Here is a 19,950-nt window from a genome sequence, read left to right as displayed (position 1 = left end):
CTTATGTTCTTGTGATTCCTCACAGTAGTTTAGTTTGAATGCCTTGAAGTAATTTTGGTGAGAAAAACATTTCAAGTAAATCCCCGGTTGCTTGCTTGCTTTGATTCCCAGAGGAGATATTTTTTCTAGTTGTATTCCCTGAAGCTTTTATATGAAAGGATGTCTTAATGTTCTTGAACTGTTCATCTAAAAGCCATTCATTACTAAACTGTGGAGCTGCAAATTTGGCATATATTGCTTTTATTTATTTTTTTGTGTGTGTTTAAATTAAAAAAACAAAAACAAATTAATGTGTTTAAATCTTTATTGTAAACACAAATTTTGGGCCTGTTTTCTCAGTAAGGGATTGCAAGATTAGGCCTTTTATTTGTGGATTAATCCCAATAGGCCAAATTCTGCAGTCCTAATTCTTTTTGGCTGCATTAAATTGAGCTGGTTTGGTTATGCCTGTGGAGCCTTAAGATGCATGTGCATCCTCAAAGTAATCCATTTTGGGTATGCCCCTGTAGTAATAAAAGGAGCAGATGGTGGAAGGAGATGACTAAGATGCCTTGGACACACCAGCTATCTAGAGAAGGTGTTCCCGTGGAGATTTCTCTATGCTACGTTACATTTTCAAGATACATTTTTCAAGACATTTTCAAGAGTGTAAATAAGATCTTTGAATGTATTAAGTTCACCTCCAGGTGGAAAAAAAATCACTCCAATTTTTTTCTCTCCTAAAAGGAAAAAAGAGGGAAATCTGCACTGTTTCAAGAGTTGAACCTTCATCCGATGTAATAGCTGTCTTTCAGATTTAAATTAAGCACCTTGGATCAGGGACTATGTCTTCCTCTGTCTCTGTCCAACTGACAGCACCTCAGTACATAATACTAATGTGAATGACTTTAGAAATATGCATTGAAATAAGGAACTAATAAAACAAATTAGTAGCTGGGATCAGATTCAAATTGCTCCTGAGTCTGTTGCTAGCTCATAATGTTCCCATGTTTCTAAAATGTACTCAGCTGGTCTGAGAGCTTTATCTTTTACATTTGGTGAAGCTGTGTGAAATGTAAAAAATCCTCTTGAGATACATATTTCAAGGTTTAGCTTTGTATTTTTAGTGATGATGGAAATTAGGTTAATTATTTTCCTGTAAATTTAATTGTAGTGTAGTCTAATAAAGTCACTAAATAAACTCAACTCATTTGTGTCTTCTTGGTAGGGGAAAAAAAAAAAAGGAATTTAATGTGCCAGAAGATGTGTTTATTTTTCATTAGGAATTTCACTAAAAGGTTTTTTGTTGTTGTTGTTGCTTTTGCTTCCAGAGGAGATGGATGGTTTGGGGTAATAATGGGATATGGAGCCTTGCACATGTAGGTCACGAGTTTGAATCCCTTCCAGATTCCTAGTGAATGGCCATTGTTATGCCTTGGAGCTGTTGTCAGCTGGAATGTAAAATGTAATGGTCTCAGTCCAGCTCTTAGCAACAGGTGTCCAAATAAGAAAAACCACTGCCACAACTGACACTAATTGGTGTCCTTCTTGGCAGTCTCTGCAGAGGAACCAATAACTGCCTGAGTATGAGGCCTGTGCTATACTCTCACCCTTAGTGGTGGTCATTGCCAGGCAGGGTTGAGGCAGATGGGCAGGATGATAGAGAGAAACTCACCCTGCTGCTTGTTGCCTGTGCTTTAGCTGTTGTTAAACAAGCTCTGTTCACTTAATAAAAGCAGTAAACAGCATTTATTTTGTCCTGCACATTATGTCACATTTATCATAAAGCTTTAGGTCCCAGAAATGCAGTTACTTCATTTATCATTGCTGAGGCTGATTGTCTACAGCGGGCCTGCTATGAGTAAGGTGAATTCTAGTTACGGTGCACAAAGGGTTATACATTCCAGCAGTGACTTCCAATTAAAAGTAGTGGAGTTCTGTGAACGATTTCCAATACACTGCCCTGAGAGTTTACTCCTCTGAGCTTTGCATTGTTGAACTCAGCTTTATTTACTCAGAGTCCACTTGGTTTTAAAGCCTGAAGGTGGAGGAAGAGAGCTTGAGTTTCAGCATTTTTGTTTTTGACTGTTGATATTGACCTGGACAAAAAGGTGATTTATTGGAAGTAATTTTTATCAAGAGGCAATTTGAAGTGCAGATAGAAACTGATGTTGTATCTAAATTTCATCTGCATGCTGAAAGGTGATCCTCATATTAACCTTTTCATAGTAATATCCACCCATCACTGTAATATCTGAACACACACAGACTGCACTGTCTGCTTAGTAGAGGGACCTACAAATAAACCTTAACCTGTAAAGTCTGACAGTATCATGAAACCTGCCTTGTTTGTTTAAAATAGCAACAAGAGAAAAGTATTAAACTAATATCAACTGTCTTCATAAGTGACCTTCCATAAGTGCCTCTTTGATACAGCCCCGACCGCATGCCACAGAGCAGTTTCTTATCCATATTAGTCATTGTCTTGACCAGTTTAATCCTGCAAACGTTCGGCAGTTGTGTCCCTGAATGCATGTTGTACACACACACACAGACAAGGCTGCACAGCAGAAAAAAGACGCCAAGTCACAGAAATAAGACACAAATCAGGGAGCATCGGAAGAGGTTAGGCAAGTCCCCATCAGCCTTCCCTTCCACCCTGGCACTGACTCTGACCCTGCCGGAGAGCGCAAGCTGAGCCACAAACAGCTAAGAAGTGGCTACCAGAGAGAGGAGTGGCTGAGGGTCGCCCGTCCGCACACAAGACCTTGTAATCACATATCTGAGCAGCAGCAAGTCCCCCAGCATGGCACTTGACCCGCACCGTAGATTGCATCCACAGAGGGAAGGCGCAGTGAAATGGAAGCCAAGTAATTGTGTCCTCCCATGCTGGCATTGCTGAGGGGTAAGGAAGATTCAGAGGGAGCATGGAAGGACATCACCCCCACATGGATCTTTGGCCTCCACAGGCTCCACCCCCTGCCTACTGTGCTGCCTCTGGGAGGTTGCTCTGGCAGAATGGCAGGTCTCAGCAGGTTAGCTCTCCCCTTCCATGCACTTTGTAGGGGAAGGGTATGGGCCTCTTACAGAAGTTTGCTCAGCTGATGTTTGCACAGTGGGCAAATCCTGCATGCCTTCCTCAGAAGAGTAGAATTATTGAAGCAAATGGCACCATTTGCCTAAGATGAGCCAAATTGGCACTATATCGGTGTGTATTGCATATAGGTTTTCCTTTTTGATGTACTCAAACTTGATCAGATAACACAGGTGCAGATATCAGGACATGGGATAATGAAAAATTCAGCATGATCTCTCTTCCCTGCCTGAGTTGTCTTTAGCCTAAAGGAAACGGTGTTATCCTCTGACTTTGTTAGAGAAACGTGTGTTGTGAATGACATAAACTTTCCCATTACTTTACCTTTCTGCCTGTTCCTCTGTATCACTGCCAATCTTCAGCTAGAGTTGCAGTTAAAGATGCTTTACTGTCCCTTGAATTAACACTGAAAAGAAGGTCAGCCTAACACAAGAGAGGCAGGTTGTGTAGTGGATCAAGCATGTGCACTGATTCATTGTATACGCTTGGCAGTGGGTGTGTGCAAGGTGCCTAACGCAATCCCACTTGTTAGGGTTACATGAGTGCAAATCCCTGACTAGCACATGCATGTTTTGTGAAACTGGAGTCCTTAATGTCCTTTTCCCCAGCTAGAAATTGTGAATTATACTTTTCTGCAATAGAGGGGTGTTGTGCGGCTAGTTAGCATTTGCACTAGGCTCTGGAAATGCAAGTACAGTAACTAATATTGAAGACTTAAAATCTCAACTTCTCTTTTGGGTGACTTTCCTCCAACAAGCCCAGAACTCAGTGTTCAGAGGGAGACAATTGCCCCAAACACACACAACTTGGTTTGCCTTTCCCCCAACTTTTCGTGGGTCTGTATGCTCCTCTTTTTGCCTCCCTACCCCAACTTTGCAAGATATAATATAATCATATAATGTTCTACATGATGACACCGTTTTTCTGAAACGACGCCCCTCACTGTGTGTATAGAGATTGCAGAAATGCACGTTTACATTGCAAATGTGCACGTGAATGTAATGGTGTTCCTCTGGTACTCCTGCCTGTTGCATTCCTTTGAGGATGTGGGATATTGAAATGAACAAGAATCCGGTTCTCTGAGGTGTTGGGAGAGCAGAATTGTCTTCAGCTTCAAAAGATCTAACCTGGCTGAAATGCAGAGCGCTGCTGTGACGTACAAATGCCCCAGTTCATGTGCATTTGTGGTCTCACCAAACTCAGCACTGTGATTTTTCAGAGCAGTACAAGCCAAGAGGACATAAACTCAACCTGAAGAACTTCACACTCTAGATCAGATTAAAAAAAACTCGGGGTCAGATCTACTACAAACCTGAGGGTCAGATCTTCCAGAAATATAGGGTTAGCATGGAGGGAAGTGGTAAAAGATGTACGTTTTCAGAAGGGATTTGAGAACAAAGAGCAGAAGGTCATTTGGTGCACTGAGTTCATGTGTAAACAGCAGCAAGGACAAATATATAAAGAAGGAAGTTGGGAGGAGTACAGAAAAGGAAACTTGGAGAGGTGTGCAGGCAGCAGGAGAGGGAATACAAGAAAATTAGAGCAGAGTGGCAGGCAGGAGCAAAGTTGTGCAGGGACTTGAAGGAGAAGGCAAGAAGCTTGGATCCGATGTAGAAAGTGAGAAGAAACCAATAAAGGATTCAACAAGGGGACTAGAAACGGGGCTGGTAATCTCATGAGAGCAGGCTTTCTCTCGATTTCTTTTGCTTTCTGATTTCAGCCAGTTTGAAAACACAGTGAATTTAGCCTTTCTCATGATGCTTCTGAGCCTTCTTGAAATCAAGCCAATACACTTACAACTGGGGGAAAAAAGAGAGAAACAGTAAAAATTTGGGCTGGTTTTTGAGTAAAGATGGGCTTGAGCTGCAGTAATCGGATGTGGACTCTAACTCCCTTTCTCTCCCAGAAATGTCAGTGGCATTCTTATGCAGGGTTTGGTTCAGAATCACATCTAGTTTTGAGCTTGACTTGATTCAACCAATTCATTCATTCTTAATTGGAATTATTGTTCTGGTTTCCTACTGGTTGTGCAGAGAAGGGTTAATATGAAACAAAGTTTGCTCCATATGTCAGTTAAAAGAATATGCAAGAGAGAGCACGTGGAAATTTATCAATGATGCATTTAAGACTTGTGTGGTGTGACTCACCAAGAATTGTTTGCCCGTGTTCTCACAGGATTTGATACCAGCATACTACCAATCTGTAAGGATTCCTTGGGCTGGATGTTCAACAAACTTGATATGAACTATGACCTCCTGCTGGATCACTCAGAGATCAATGCAATTTATCTCGATAAGTATGAGCCATGCATTAAACCACTCTTCAACTCCTGTGACTCCTTCAAAGACGGAAAGCTTTCTAACAATGAATGGTGCTACTGCTTTCAGAAGCCAGGAGGTAAATCATTCCCTTATATAATGTAAAATTGATCTATAATTCATTACTATGGATGCTAAAATAATAATATGGAAAATGTAATTTGGCAAAATGTCTTCCTATTATTGTTGTTGTTAGTAATATTTATGCAAGACAGCCATCACCATACTTCCTGGGAAGATAATGAGGGGCTTTTAAGTATGATCCAGTGAACAGAGCATTGGACAGGATGTTAGGAGACTTTAGGGATCATTTACACACTTGAGAGTCATGTTTAGACACCTAAATAAGAGTGGTCAGATAAGTGTTGAGCAACTTGCAGCTGCCACTGAAGTCAATGGGAATTTTTGATGCTCCACACCTGGGAATCTCATGATATTCATATGGGCAAGGCCGTTTTAAGACCTTCGTAGGCCCTAGGCACACTTGCCTTCGTAGGCCCCCCGACTGAAATAACTAATTTGATTTTAAGCTATTAATTTAAGCATATTAATTGCGAGGTTTTGTGGCCCCTAGTTATGCCACTCTGAGCAAAATGTCAAATAAAAATTGTTCAAAATTGAAACCTGCATTTAATGCATTCCCTTTTGCTAATATTGTAACCATATTCCTTAAAAGCTTAGAAAATTTTAAATCTTGTCACAGAATTAAATTTACAATGGATATGTGTAATAATATAATAGTAATTTGTACCTTAGATAAATATATTTAATTTAAGAAGATATGAATTTTGATTTTATCGTTTGCTTTTCAAATTTTCGGATACATTTTATTTTAGTTCACAACATTTTTCGTAGGCCCTAAAAGTTTCGTAGGCCCTAGGCACTGTGCCTATTGTGCCTAATGGATAATACGGCCCTGCATATGGGTGTCTAAATATGGAATTAGACACTCAACTTTAGCCAGACAAATTAAAAACTTTTGGCTTAATATCCCTATGTCTCAGTTTGTCGATGTAAAACGGGAATAGTAACGCTTGCCCATCTTTGTAATGTGCTTGGATACCTACAGATGAAAAGTGCTATATAAGCACTAAGTAGTAGTATTGTTTATTATTATTTCACACAAGACTGTTGCAGCATGTATTCTCTACTGCTGTGGTATCATTACATTTTTCTTCAAAAATGTTAACCATATTCAGATTAATATTTCAAAATAATATTGTACATTTTAATACCTCGTAGTTGTCTTGATAAGAAAGCTATTCTGGTTTTTCTTTTTCACAAATATGTAGTCATTTTTAGGATTTTCTCAGTTTCTGCATCTTTCTTGTATTTTGACTGCCCTGCTATTTATCTTGAATTGGTAATTCATAGATCATTTAATTTTTTTTAAAAGCCCTTTTTTTATCCCTGATGAGAAAGAGCATTATATCTCAATGGCAAATACTGTCGATAAATTGTAATAGATGTCTCTCAATTACATGTATTTCACGTGAAACAAACAAAGTAATCAAATTACTGAAAAGTTCCAGAGGGGTAGCCATGTTAGTCTGTATACAGCAAAAACAACAGGAGTCCTGTAGCACTTTAAAGACTAACAAATTTAATTTCTGCAGGCATAAGCTTTGGTGGGCTGTAACCCACTTCGTCAGATATAAGGAATAGAAATCAGATAGCAGGCATATATGTACATATCCAATCAAATTACTGGCATTCAAATCCAGGAATTAGTTCTATTGCTATTAGCAAGTTTATGAACTTGTGTTCTTATGAATGTGGAAATTAGTCTATTAGCAAATCATAAATTAGAAACCTGGCATTATTTCAGTTTGATGAAGGAGAAGGAAAACTGCTTAACAGCCCAAATAGCCACAAAACACTATTATTAAGTGGAGAGTGTTGTGATTTTTTTAATTAGTAAAGTTAATTATATAGGTAGGTTTTGCAGTGTATTACCAGCATATGGGGTTATTTCATTCCCAGGTGTACAGTAATAGACTGCATTTCATGTAAACAGTGAAGTCAACCATTAGAGATTCTGTCCCATACCATCTGGAAACTGACTTTCATACATTATTTTTTAGGTCTCCCTTGCCAGAATGAAATGAACAGGATTCAAAAGCTAAGTAGGGGGAAGAGTCTGTTGGGTAAGTTAAGTTCGATTACTTGCCATTCGTTTAAATAACTAATTAAAGCTTCTGTGATTATTGTAACTTTATGTGCAGTTATGGTTCTCAATTAGAAATTAATATTTTGAGCCTGTGCCTGATGCTTCATGAAATTAAACCAATAATGAGATGGCAATGTACATTTCTATAAACTAATTCAGAACAAATTTATATCATCTCACTAACAACATAAATACTATTCTGTATAGGTTCTGAAACCATGCTTGTCACCGTATCTGAGCATGTAAATGCAAAAGAGAGTATTTTTTAATTCAAATCTGCTACGACTAATTAAAAAATGCATAGTGCATAGACGAAGGAAGTTCAGCTCCTTCCAGTTATAATGTTAGAAATACATTTGTTGAAGTTATATTTTGTCTAATTGCACTTTTAAATGTTTTGTTCTACTACTCCCTGTTGGCAATACAGAGATCTGGGACATACAGTTTCTTTTTTTAAAAGCAGAAAAGTCAGACCGTTAAATGGGTAACTGCATATCACTAAGACCTCACGGCACTGTGTGTACTCCAATTTATTAATTTACCTAGGGCCAAATCACATGGGGTGGATACTGGCACCAGTTAAAGTGACAGGATTGAATTTGGCCCCAAGACATTAGCAGGAGTCTTACTTGACTAACGATTACAAGTATAAGGACTGCAAGATTTGCCTTATAATCCAAAATTCATATTAAATATATAATACATTTTAATTAGGCAAAATACAGAACATACAAGCTGACTAAGTGTAAGGTGCATTGCTATCTGACATCCTGGTCAGATTAGCAATGAATCTAAATTTATTTTCGTTTCCAAAGACCTTTGCATTCAAACATATCAGAATAATCCCTGAGAGTTTTAAGGAACACAAGGATAGGTAGAATAGCCAACAAATAGTTCAGTTCAGATGCAGATTGTTTCAGAGGAGGTCACAGGTTTCTGTTCTCTCTCTCTCTCATGAAGGATTTTCTGGGTGAGATTTTCAAAGCCATTTAAGAGAATGGGTAGACCAATTCCTATTATTTTTTAATGGGAATTGGGTGTCCATGTCCATTAGACGACATGGAAAATCCAACCCTACATTTCTTCTTTATTTTTTGCAGTATGAAATAAATGTCATCTAGTCTGAAAAATAAATGGTTTGTTCTAACACATGGGGAAAATAGTGGCTATTCACAAAGTGCAACATACACACAACCCCCTCTGCATGCCACTGGGATCCAATCACAATAGCTGGAGTAAAATGACAAAATACCACCAGTATAAAATGTTCTCTTACCACAAATAATTATGTCAGTCTACAATATTTTTTTTAAAAGGATGAAAAAAACCAGCTAAATTCAACAAATCAGCAGGTTTCTGTAATACTTTGCGCTACAGGCTAGAAGAAAATATAGAAAGGAGGAACTCTCTGGTTCAGTTAGCAACTTGAAAGTCTGCCTGCATAATAATACCCCTCTGAGAGTCTCTTATCTGATCCCATTGCTATTTCCACAGAATAGAACAACGCTGGGTTTTTTTCTTGCCTCAGTTGCAAAACCATGCAGGTGGAAAACAAAACATGCACATGCTGAAAATGCTGCTTGTAGTCACCGTAAAGATAAAAAAGACAGGAGCGTAAAAGGGACGGTCCTTTAATTATTCGCTTTCTCTGACATGTAAAGTGAAATCTTTATATTCTGGACACTGTGCAATAAGAAGGATTTCTGGAAACTTGGATTTATTGAAAAAATGAGGAGTTTGGGCACTTTTTCCTCTCTGCTTTACAAAACACATGACAATGAACAAAGTACTTCAAAGTCATTGTCATTAAATATGTTGTATTGTTGAATTTGGAGACTTTCAAATGCAGTCCATCACCCCCGGAGTCTGAATTAAAAAGTAAACAGTCCCATTCATCTTGTCCTGCCAGATTTTCCTAGGGTGCATTTAAATGCGGAGACTGTACTTTCAAAGAGCAGAACTGTTTAGCCTGATCACACTTCTCCTTCATCACTAAGGTACCCAATCTCTGCCTTCCTCAGTAGCTTCAAAATGGGTCTTCTACTATATCAATCCTGTGATATAACAGCTAATACAGGGACCAGCTAGCCAGTTCTCAGTTTGTATGCTGTGTTGTTGTAGCAGTGTTGGTCCCAGGATATTAGAGAGACAATGTGGGTGAGGTAGTATCTTTTATTTGGTTGGTGAGAGAGATGAGGTTTCAAGCTTACACAGAGCTCTTCTTTAGGTCTCAGCTTTGCAGTTAATTCTATCTATGGTACTAGTCTGGCCCCCATCACTGGAGTATCTGAGCACCTCACAATCTTTAATACGTTTATCCTCACAACAGCCCTGTAGATACAGCAGTGCTATTACCCCCATTTTAAAGATGGGAAATTGAGGCACAGAGGGATTAAGGAACTTGCCTAGGGTCACAATGGATGTTTGTGGCAGAGCTGGAAATGAACCTGTACTTCCCTCGGCCCAGCCTAGCACTCTAACCAATGCATCATCCTGAGAAGCTTATATTGCCTTTTCTATATAGTCCACAAAAGATGGCCATTGGAGTGGAGCAGTAGCAATACCATAGTTAAGACTGAGGCAGTGTTTTCCTGTTGATAGGAGTGTATCATTTCTAGAGTGATGTAAGCACACACAGAGTTTTACAAAACACTCCCTGCTCCGCACACAGGATGATAGTTGAAATGCAGGAAGACAGAGCCGTCATCACAAAAGAAGATGGTTTGACCCAGAAGAGAGGAAGCCATTGACTCATGGGGTATGGGAGGTTGTGCCAGGTGTAAGGGGCAGCATATGAGAAGGTGTGAAGCTAATGGCAGGTCTATACTAGAAGCTCTAAAGTCTGGTGAAGACGGTCTATGCCAACGGGAGAGCGCTGTCCCGTCAGCAATTACTCCACCTCCATGAGAGGCGGAAGCTATGTCTGAGGGAGAGCATCTCCCACCAACATAGCGCCAGTGTGGACTGCGCTTAGGTCGCTGTAACTTGCATCACTCGGGGAGGTGTCTTTTTCACACCCTTGAGTGATGTAAGTTAGATTGACTTAAGCGGTAGTGTAGACATTCCATAAGAGTGGGAACAAAAGACAAAAGGGAGCAACTACAAAAGAGGAGAGAGAAGAAGAGGGACAGGAATGTTGAACACAAATCAAGAAGCACTCGATTGGCAGAGTTAATTAACTCTTAGGCCTGGTCTACACTTAAAATTTAGATCAACTTAGGTATGTTAGTCCCAGGTGTGACATTTCTGAGCACCATAGTTAAGCTGACCTAGTACCCTAGTGTAGACGAGGCTAGGTCGACAGTAGAACTCTTCCATCGACCTAGCTACCACTGCTCAGAGGTGGATTACCTACATTGAAGGAAAAACCCCTTCTGTCAATGTCGGAAGCATCTATGCTCCAGTGCCATAGGGGCACAGTTGCAGTGCCATAGCTGTGCTACTGTAGCGCCAGTAGTGTAGACACAACCTTAATGTTGGAGATGGCTTCAATTCAAAACCCCAAATATGAACACACTCCTATCGTATTGGGAGACTATAAACAGAGGAATTAGAAAAGAAATGAGGCCTGGCTCCTAATCCAGATTCTCCCTGTTTTGGATGGGCCAATCCAAAACCTGGGATCAGACTATCCCCTAAATGTGGGGTGTTTGAAATCTGAATGCCAGAAATTCAGGATTTGTGATGTGACACCTTTAGTCGATGTTATCGATTATTCTAAAGGATTTTTTTGTTTCATAGAAATGTGAGATCTTAGAGACACTCTGCCCCCACCTGATTATTCCCCACAGCTAATACATTAAAGAGTGCATTAAAGAGCGCTGGGAAATGTGTTCAGTGACTATGGTATGCGAGATGAGTTGCAGCCCCAACTCAGAGTATTTGCATCCACAGCTAGCTGTTCAAAGGCATCATGTAAATGCACGTGCAAAATTACAGCACACAGGGAAATGACCCTTATTCTGTGCATTGTTCTTTGTCTTCCTTTTAACTCCTAAATAAACAGGGCCAAATTCACCAAAAGTGGGGGCTCCTTTCAGAACAGTTGAGTTGCACTCACTTATGCTAACAGAGACTTTGTCCCATTATTTTTGTAAATCTGTCTTTTGCAAGAAATGTAAAGCATTTGTGTGAACATTACACAAATGCTACATACTGAATTCCAAAGGACAGTGGAGGTGTTAGAGTTCCTCAAAAAAAGTCACGAGAATATTTTTTTAATATAATATGAGACTCATACACCAAACATTACTTGGAGCCATGTCCTTAGCTAGTGTAAGTTAGTATAATGCCATTGCAGTCAGTGGATTTACACTAACTGAGGATCACTTAGCTTCATTGACTCTGATGAAACTATGTCAGTTTACATCCGCTGAGGATCTGATCCTCTGTGATCTGTTTCAGGTTTGTCTAGTCCAATGCATGTCTTAGTCTTTAAATAAGAAGGGAAATGAGTATGAATATGGTAAGTCCTTCTGGATCAATATTGAAAAAAGCTACTGAACAGTGAGAGTAAGCTTGGAAAACTGTATGGTTTAATATGCCCACACTATTATTAGACTGTGGATATATAAAGAAGATGAGTCTCTGTTAATTATAATCTTTCGTCTTCCCTTCAGTTGTCCTAGTGCGTGAACACAGTTGATGGTACCTTGAGCCAAACTTGTTAAAACCACTGCTTCAGCTTGCTTGAAATAGCAGTTAATAGGTGTGAAAATGTTCTCTGAGATCAGATCAGATATAGAAAGATTAATGTTCAAATGTTTCAGAACTACATTTGTGACGTTTAAAAATTAGACAGCCACTTTAACGTCTGCTGTGGGATGAGATGGTAAATTCATAGATTCATAATGTATATGTGACTGACTTCCCATTTCTTTGTCTTTTATATAAGTAATTGCATAGCATATGGGCAATGTTTTCTCGTTCATTTTTTCCATGGGAAATGTAGTAGAAATAGCTCTTTTGACACATATGAACAATCTGTAGAGATGCTGCACACGCTGAAGTAGTAAAGTAAGTATTGTGTGACCAGTAAATCATGGGTATCTTTGACAAAGAAAAAAGATACTTTCGCAAAAATCGTTTGAGACAATAAGAGGTTGTTTTTCTGTGCCTGGAACAGAAGCAGTTGGCAGAGAATGGGAAGTGTCTATTCAGTCCCTCCCCTCTCCCGGGGATAAAGCTAACTGATCTCCAAGGACAAGCGGTTTTTTTTTTTGTAGGGAAGCACATTTGTATTATATCTGCTGAAAGTGGTGGCAGAAATAACACTGGCTTCTCTTGTCTGAAGAAACAAGAATGTGCCACACTCTGAAAGGTTGATGGTGTTTGTTATAAGATGAATCTCGGCTGTTTTATTGGTTAGCCTCACTGTACTAGTGTCTCTTCCTGAAAAGCTCAAGCGTTAGTGATTCTTCAATACTTCTAGTCAGCCTGGAGTTATACTTCAACATTAAATAGCAAGCAGGGGCGGATGCCTTCCAGGGGTAATGATAATATTGTGGAAGGATCATACTATAAACATTAGAAAAAGTGGAAATTAAAATTGAAACACGGAATTAATTTTGTCTTGGGTAGAGTTACATTTGGGAGGAAAAGGGGGTAAGAATGGCATTTTTAACCTGAAAGGAGGCCTCTAGAGATGTTAATCATTCAAGGATGTATTGTGGTTGGCAGTACTGGGTTTATTATGGTGCCATCGTGCCGGGCCCACGCTCAGAAGGGGCCCATTACAGACCCGTCTAACCCGTCCACACAGCTGGGTCTAGCCTCTCGCCCAGGGCAGTCCAGCACCAGGCCTTGCTGTGTGAGCAGCTCCCAGTCAGCAGGTCCTGATGCCTGTAGGGGGCTCGCCAAACAGCAGCCAGGCTCCACCATGCGGGTGGGCTCTCAAAGTTTGCGTCCCAGGGATCTGCCCCACTTCCCCACACGGCCCTGGATCCAAGCAGTTTCTGTTGCCCACCACCCGTGGGGCCCCGCTTGCCTCCCCGGGGCTGAGCCGCTTGGGACCAGTGCAGAGGCTGGGCCAATCTTGGCCAGTGGGGGGAAGAGGAGCAGCATGGGGGGCTTGGCTGGGCTCCACCAGGCAAGTAGGTCCAGAAGGAGCCCGGCCCAGGAAGACCCCTCTCCGGCTTGGCTGATCATGCTGCTCCTGAGGGGCTGGAGCAATCCCCACCCTGGGATCGGCCCTGTCCACGCTGCCGGTCAGCCCGGTGGACATGGTCACCTCCCGGTGGGGCTGGCGAGTGTGGCTGGGGGCAGTGTGGGGGAGTGGGTCTCTGGGAGGTCTGTGGGGGAGCACTGTGCAGTGAGGGGGGCACTGGGAAGTTGGCATGGCACAGGCCCACCCCCGAGCAGAAAAGGCACGCTGGCAGCGCAGGGCCGGGCGGGCCAGTGTGCATCTGGTGGCGGCTGGTTTGTAAACAGTGCCCTTGCGCTGAGCTGGGTGGAGCGGGGCCACCACACCGTGCCCCATTGCCCCCGGCCGGGGGCTCACAGATATGTTTGGCACCAGCCCACAAAAGGTTCATTCGGCCCTGGTGGCTGGCACCAGTACACACAGCCGGAGTAAAGAGAATTAAGGAATCCCGATCCTGTGTGGCTGCATTAGGGCTATCTGAATCCTGGTCCGGACCCTCGGCACAACAAAGTCCATGCACAGCCTGTGCTTTTATGAGCAAGTAGGTGGGGAGGAGCAGGGAGTATATGGAGCCGTGGAAGCACTGGACAGGGACTGGACAGTGGAACAAGGGTGTATGCTACAGCTTGTAAAGGGTCGATACAGCATACTCCCTTCCCCTGGGAAAAGAGGCACTGTGTCTCAGAGGTGGATCTCTGAGCCACAGTTCTACCCTGGGCTCCTGCCCAGACAGTGCAACTAATGCACCATCCCGTACATAGGGTTGTGTCTAGTGCACTTTCTAGCCCTCCGTCAGCAGGCACCATCCCATGCTCAGAGCAGCCTTGCAACAGGGAAAATGTACTATCTCATACAATCTTCGTATAAATAGCATATAGTAGCATAGTAGCCTGGTCATTCTCTCTGAACCAACACCCCATCCCAAATACAATTCTCTCAACTCATCAGGCATTTGGCAAGACATCTCAGGAGAGATTTCAAAATGCACAAATGGCTTTCGGTGGAAGTTAGGCACCAAAATACCATTTGTGCTTTAGGATCCATCCACCCCCCTTTCGTCCTTATGCTTAAATAACTTTGTTTGCCGAAGTTAAATTTTCAGACCTTTGTTTGCATAGTGAAGATCTTTTTAGTTCTGCTTTAGTGTGTGAAGTTCAACTTCATAGATAAGTAGCGCCAAGGGAATAATTCATAGCGAATAATTTACTCCACAAACATAGTCTCTTTCTCTGCTTGCAGAACATCCATGAGCAGGTGATGATTTGCTTGGAAAATGAGGATGATAACACTTAAATAATTCACGGGAGTGTCGGGAGGTTAAATTCATTCATATTTGTAAAGAGCTTTGAGATCTTTGGGTACCAGATGCTCTCTGCGTGCCAATTATTACTATCACTATGGGAGATGGAGGTTGCTGGGATTGAGGCAACCACGAGATAACCATCTGTTTGAAAGGAAGGAAACATAGCTGGCTTCTGCTAAAGATAAGAATGGCAGGCCACATTTAAAAATTGCACTAATTTTAATAAAAAATAAGAAAATCTTATGGGTGGTTCAGAAACCAGGATCACTGGCTAGAATTTGAACCAGTGCAAATGTTTTAAGTTAAAACAAAAATATATATATTTGCATCCAGTGTCATTTTTATTATTTGACTTCAGTATATTCGTTGCGCAATGGGAGATTGGGTCAAACAACCCACAGTTTGGGTGTTGGTTTTGCAAATCCAGAACCTGACCAAGGACAGTTTGTAAAACCAAAACCACTCCAGGTTGCTCCATCTCTTGGTTTGCTTTTAGTAAAGCCACGCCCTCACTTAAATGTAATTTATGCCATTTTAAGGCATAAAGCAGTGTAAAGGGACCTTAATGTAACCAAGAAACAGGCCCACTACACTGTATCTTTCTGCTTGATCCTGTAAAGACTAGGATTTCCTGATGATACCTTTTTCTTTATTCAGGTGTTTTCCTTCCCCGGTGCAATGAGGAAGGATATTACAAAGCAACTCAGTGTCATGGAAGTACAGGGCAATGCTGGTGTGTTGATAAATATGGAAATGAGATAGCAGGCTCAAGAAAACAAGGCACCGTTAGTTGTGGTGAGTAATGACATGCTTCCCTAAGACAACCCAAACAGTAACGTCGTTGTAAGCCCTGCAATTGCTGTAAGATCAGCTGTGATAATAAAAACTGACAAACCAGGAAACACAATTACCAGAGTCCCACACGTGCCTTTATCTTGGAGTGCGTGTACAAGGGTATGAAATTGGCAATAACCACTGATAAGAAAATGTTTTTGTTACCAGCTTAGAAAATGCAGTAGTTGCTATTAAAATAAAAGATATGAGGTTGTTATGCCTGGTTATTAAATATATTGTTCCTTATACAGTGGAATACACATTTACAGATGCTTCATAAATCAGGGCTTCCCTAAGAAAGGAAGGTTTAACTATACAAAGTTTTATAAATTAACAACCAAGCCCTATGAAAGTGCTGACACTACAGTATTATTACACTGACATGGAAAATTACTGCATAGCTCTCTATAATCAGGCAAACAAGATTTAAGTGGAGTTTCTTCAATGTGACTCAGTGGTAATAATAGCTTCAGTTGCTCTACTTCCAGCAAGAATAGAGAAGGCAAAGCTTTAGACGCTCGAAAACGTACATGGTTACATCCCAAGTTACTATATCAGGGTCAGCAGGTGCTTTTTCAGGAGCATGTATGCATGTGCGCACATAAAATCAAACAATTGCAACATATACATGGGCATTTGAGAACCATTTGCCTCTGTGGTGACCAGAGATGTACACGCGGATTCCTATGTGCCTGCCTCTGTCCTCACCCCATCCAGACGTGCATCCAATATAGGCAGATTGCAAACATGTACACGAGGAAGCAGATCAATCCAATATCTCGACTGCCTGGTGGCCCAATCCCAACCCATGTATAGGTGGCAATAGCACACCCCCATCCACACTACCACCCGTGTGCCTGGGTGAAGCAGTTGCACTGAGAGGGTATTTCAGTCTCCATGCACATTCGGTTCTTTGCTGCTCTGCTGAGACTGGCCACCGAGGGGGCAGTCAGTGTTGATTCTGATGGGGATTTTGTGATGTAGACTAGAGCTGGCTTGCAATTTTTGACCAAACATTTTAATGGAAAATTGCTGGTTCATTAAAATCCAAACTTTTGACAAGGAAAGGGTCAGTTTTGCAGAATTTCTTGACTCAAAAAATTTTTTTTGAAAAGGAGTATTGTAATTGTCAGCGTTCTGCTTCAGTATTTTCTAAATGAAAAATTCTGGCTTACTGGCTCAAAGCAACTTTTTGTTTTTAAAAACAAAAACCTAATCAGAATAAAAAAACATTTAACGGTCATCATTGAAACACAATATTTTAAAATTATTGAAACAAAATACTTCAACGGAACCGAACCAAACCAAACGTTGGGGGGGAATTTTCAGTTTGTGAAAATTTTCAATATTTTGACATTTTGTCCTGAATTGAGATAAACGGGGGCTGGATGGGGGTTTTGAAATCTTGAAAATTTTCATGGGTTGGGAAAATTATTTTCCATCCAGTTCTAACGTAGACATTTGACTTTCAGTGACTGATCCGAGACCACCAACCCATTTTCATGTAGACCACCAAACAATCTTCAGATGGTAATGATTTTCAGTCACCATTGACCTTGGATGGATTTAAATTAGAAATCTAGAGATGCAAGACCTTGTATCTGATTCTAGATTCCCCTGAACTATTACTTCCTCCCCAAGTATGTGGTCACGGGCACAACAGATGTATGTACATTTTTAAGGGGACCTGCTGTGCTGTCTTTGCCAAATTTCCTCTTTAAAAAATCAAGTTACTGCAAAAAAATCAAGTTGCTTGAATAGTTAGGACATTGCCGAGGATTGGCTAAAGAAATTTTAGGGGTGTTGGGTAACAGAATGACCTTTAACTCTTACCTATTTTAGAAGAAGAGCAAGAAACCTCAGGGGATTTCGGCAGTGGTGGATCTGTTGTATTACTGGATGATTTGGAAGAGGACCGTGAAGCAGCAAAAAAGGACAAAGAAGGGAGAATGAAGATTCATGTAAGAGCAGCTAATGAGGATGATGAAGATGAAGATGACGATAAGGATGATGAAATTGGTTATATATGGTAGTTGTCACAGTTCTGAGGACTCATGTTTTGCACAATATTGCAAGTCACTTCATATCTCTGCAATTGTGTCTAAGAACACCAGGCACAAAACATTCTCTCTCCCCTCTGTTTAATTTTGTACAGTGCATTTATAATTTTCAAGACAGCTTTTTTCTGACTAGCTACTCTTTTGATTATAGTTAATTATTTTTCTCTATCAACGGGGCTATAAATTTTGTTAGTTTTGTTTAAACTAGCCCACACAGCTTGTGAAATATAGCCGATGGGATTTAAAAAACAGCAGAGGCGCAACAAACCAGTGCAAGAATTAGAAGCCCATTGTATGTTATCAACATTGGAGAAGTTTTGTCATCAGTTGTTAACTGAATTTGCTGATCGTGCTATACGCAATTGCTTTTCTTTTATGCAGTAGGTAATATAGAAAAGCAGGTGCCTCCATTTCTTTCCCGTATCTGGCACTTGTCACCAGTGAGCCAGTCATCTGTGTATAATAACTTCTAGCTCGCTAATACTGATGGTTTTAAGTCAGGAAGAAATCCCACCGTATTTTTTTCTCACGTGCTCTAAGAATGGTTACTACCGGCTCAGACCTGCCCTTATTGAAGTCAATGTTACAACTCCCATTGGCTGTAAATGTGCAGGATCAGGTCATTGTCGCCTAGTTTCCATAGTAGACAATATGATCTTGATCCTGAGAGATGCTGAGTGTCTGCAGCAGGGGCATGCGCCGGGGGAGGGGAGCCAATCAGAGCCATGGGCCCCGCAATAATCATTGGGGACACAGAATGTTTCTGACCCTGGGGTCACAGTGATGGGGGAAGCGAGCTCCTGCCGGGTCCAGGAGAAGGGGAAGAAAGAGCAAGCTTCTTCGGGGGGTGGGGGGGACAGAGGGGGAGCGAGCTCCTCCCAGGCCAGGGGTGGCACAGAATGTGCTCCCCCAAGAGGGGTCAAAGTTAAATTTCTCCACACTCCCCTGGTCTGCAGCTTCCACTAACTTCAGGCCCCATAGCAGGGTAACGTGATTTAACAGCCTTTCAAAATGTTGGAATGCTTTGCAAATCTAGATCATTTTAACCATTTTTCAGCTAGCAGATCTTGGGTTTCTGTTTGAACTAGTTTGCACTAAGAGTTTGCACTAACGTCAGGCAAGCTGCCTCTGTTTCTGGAATCACACACCAGTGGATCTGCTGGAAATGACTGTTCTTCATTTACTCTAAGTGACTCTTCATTCAGAAGCTATGAAGCTGTCAAAGATACTAAGCATCAAAAGTAATAAGCTGTCTCTTCTTTATTTTAAATTGTTAATATTTATTTAGTCTGTTTAAAAAATAACCTTAGGTAGTCCTGTTTCCAACTAACATCCTTTCTGCTTAATATGAGATGTTATGCACTTATAATACACACTTATAAAATAGAAGAATGATTCTTTAAGCTGTTCCCACTTATTCATATCTCCACAGCTGCATCATAGCATTCTGAAACTAAATTATTTACTGCCCTTCCCTGTTGAAAGTCATTGGTAAAATGAATGTACCATATCACGTCTTTTATTCTTTTTGTTATTTTGCACAGATTATCAGACAACACGATAACAATAAGGAGTCGAGGGACAGAATATGTTTGTAAGCAAGTTCATTTTTGTATTTAAGAGAACAAAAGTGACCCAGGATGATAGATCTTTAATTCCAAAATCTTGTAGGGTCAAATGCACCCCGAGGTGGCAGGAGTAATTCCATTGAAGTTAATGAAGCTACACCAGGAATGAATTTGCCCAATAGGCATTTCAAAGAAAACCTTTATATTTCTGTTAAAGATACTACTTACTTGTGTGAATTGACTTGCATTTTGAAAAGCAGCAGTGCAGTGCAGTTTGCCCCAAGACCATTAGTCTGTATAAGTGGCATTTTGCCTGCTTATCTATCTTGCTTATTCCATGATTCATTTTTGAGGGTGAATCCTGTCATTAGAAGATAAAGTTTGCTAAATGAAACCTACCAATATTTTACCCGTTTCCTTTACGTTTCGTGTCCTCAAGCCAACAGTCTGAATTCACTGTTCTTGTGAAGCATGAGCCTAAG

The 19,950-nt window shown here is 40.9% G+C and overlaps 1 protein-coding gene across 1 annotated transcript in view; it reads left to right on the top strand.

Moving 5' to 3' along the window:
- Nucleotides 1-17,956, top strand: part of SPOCK1 (SPARC (osteonectin), cwcv and kazal like domains proteoglycan 1) — a 419,844-nt gene extending 401,888 nt beyond the window's left edge. Inside the window, 4 exon segments of the mRNA XM_067566726.1 lie at nt 5,249-5,470; nt 7,476-7,538; nt 15,664-15,801; nt 17,683-17,956. Coding sequence (XP_067422827.1) covers nt 5,249-5,470; nt 7,476-7,538; nt 15,664-15,801; nt 17,683-17,873 — 614 coding nt within the window. The 3' untranslated portion in view covers nt 17,874-17,956.
- The last annotated feature ends 1,994 nt before the right edge of the window (nt 17,957-19,950 follow it).

This window comes from Emydura macquarii, unplaced genomic scaffold (assembly GCF_026122565.2).
Source record: "Emydura macquarii macquarii isolate MOO-44397 ecotype Brisbane River unplaced genomic scaffold, CSIRO-AGI_Emac_v2 contig_2768, whole genome shotgun sequence".
NCBI lineage: Eukaryota > Metazoa > Chordata > Testudines > Chelidae > Emydura > Emydura macquarii.
The sequence above is the reverse complement of the archived record's forward strand: the minus strand, read 5'-3'. Positions and strand labels throughout refer to the sequence as shown.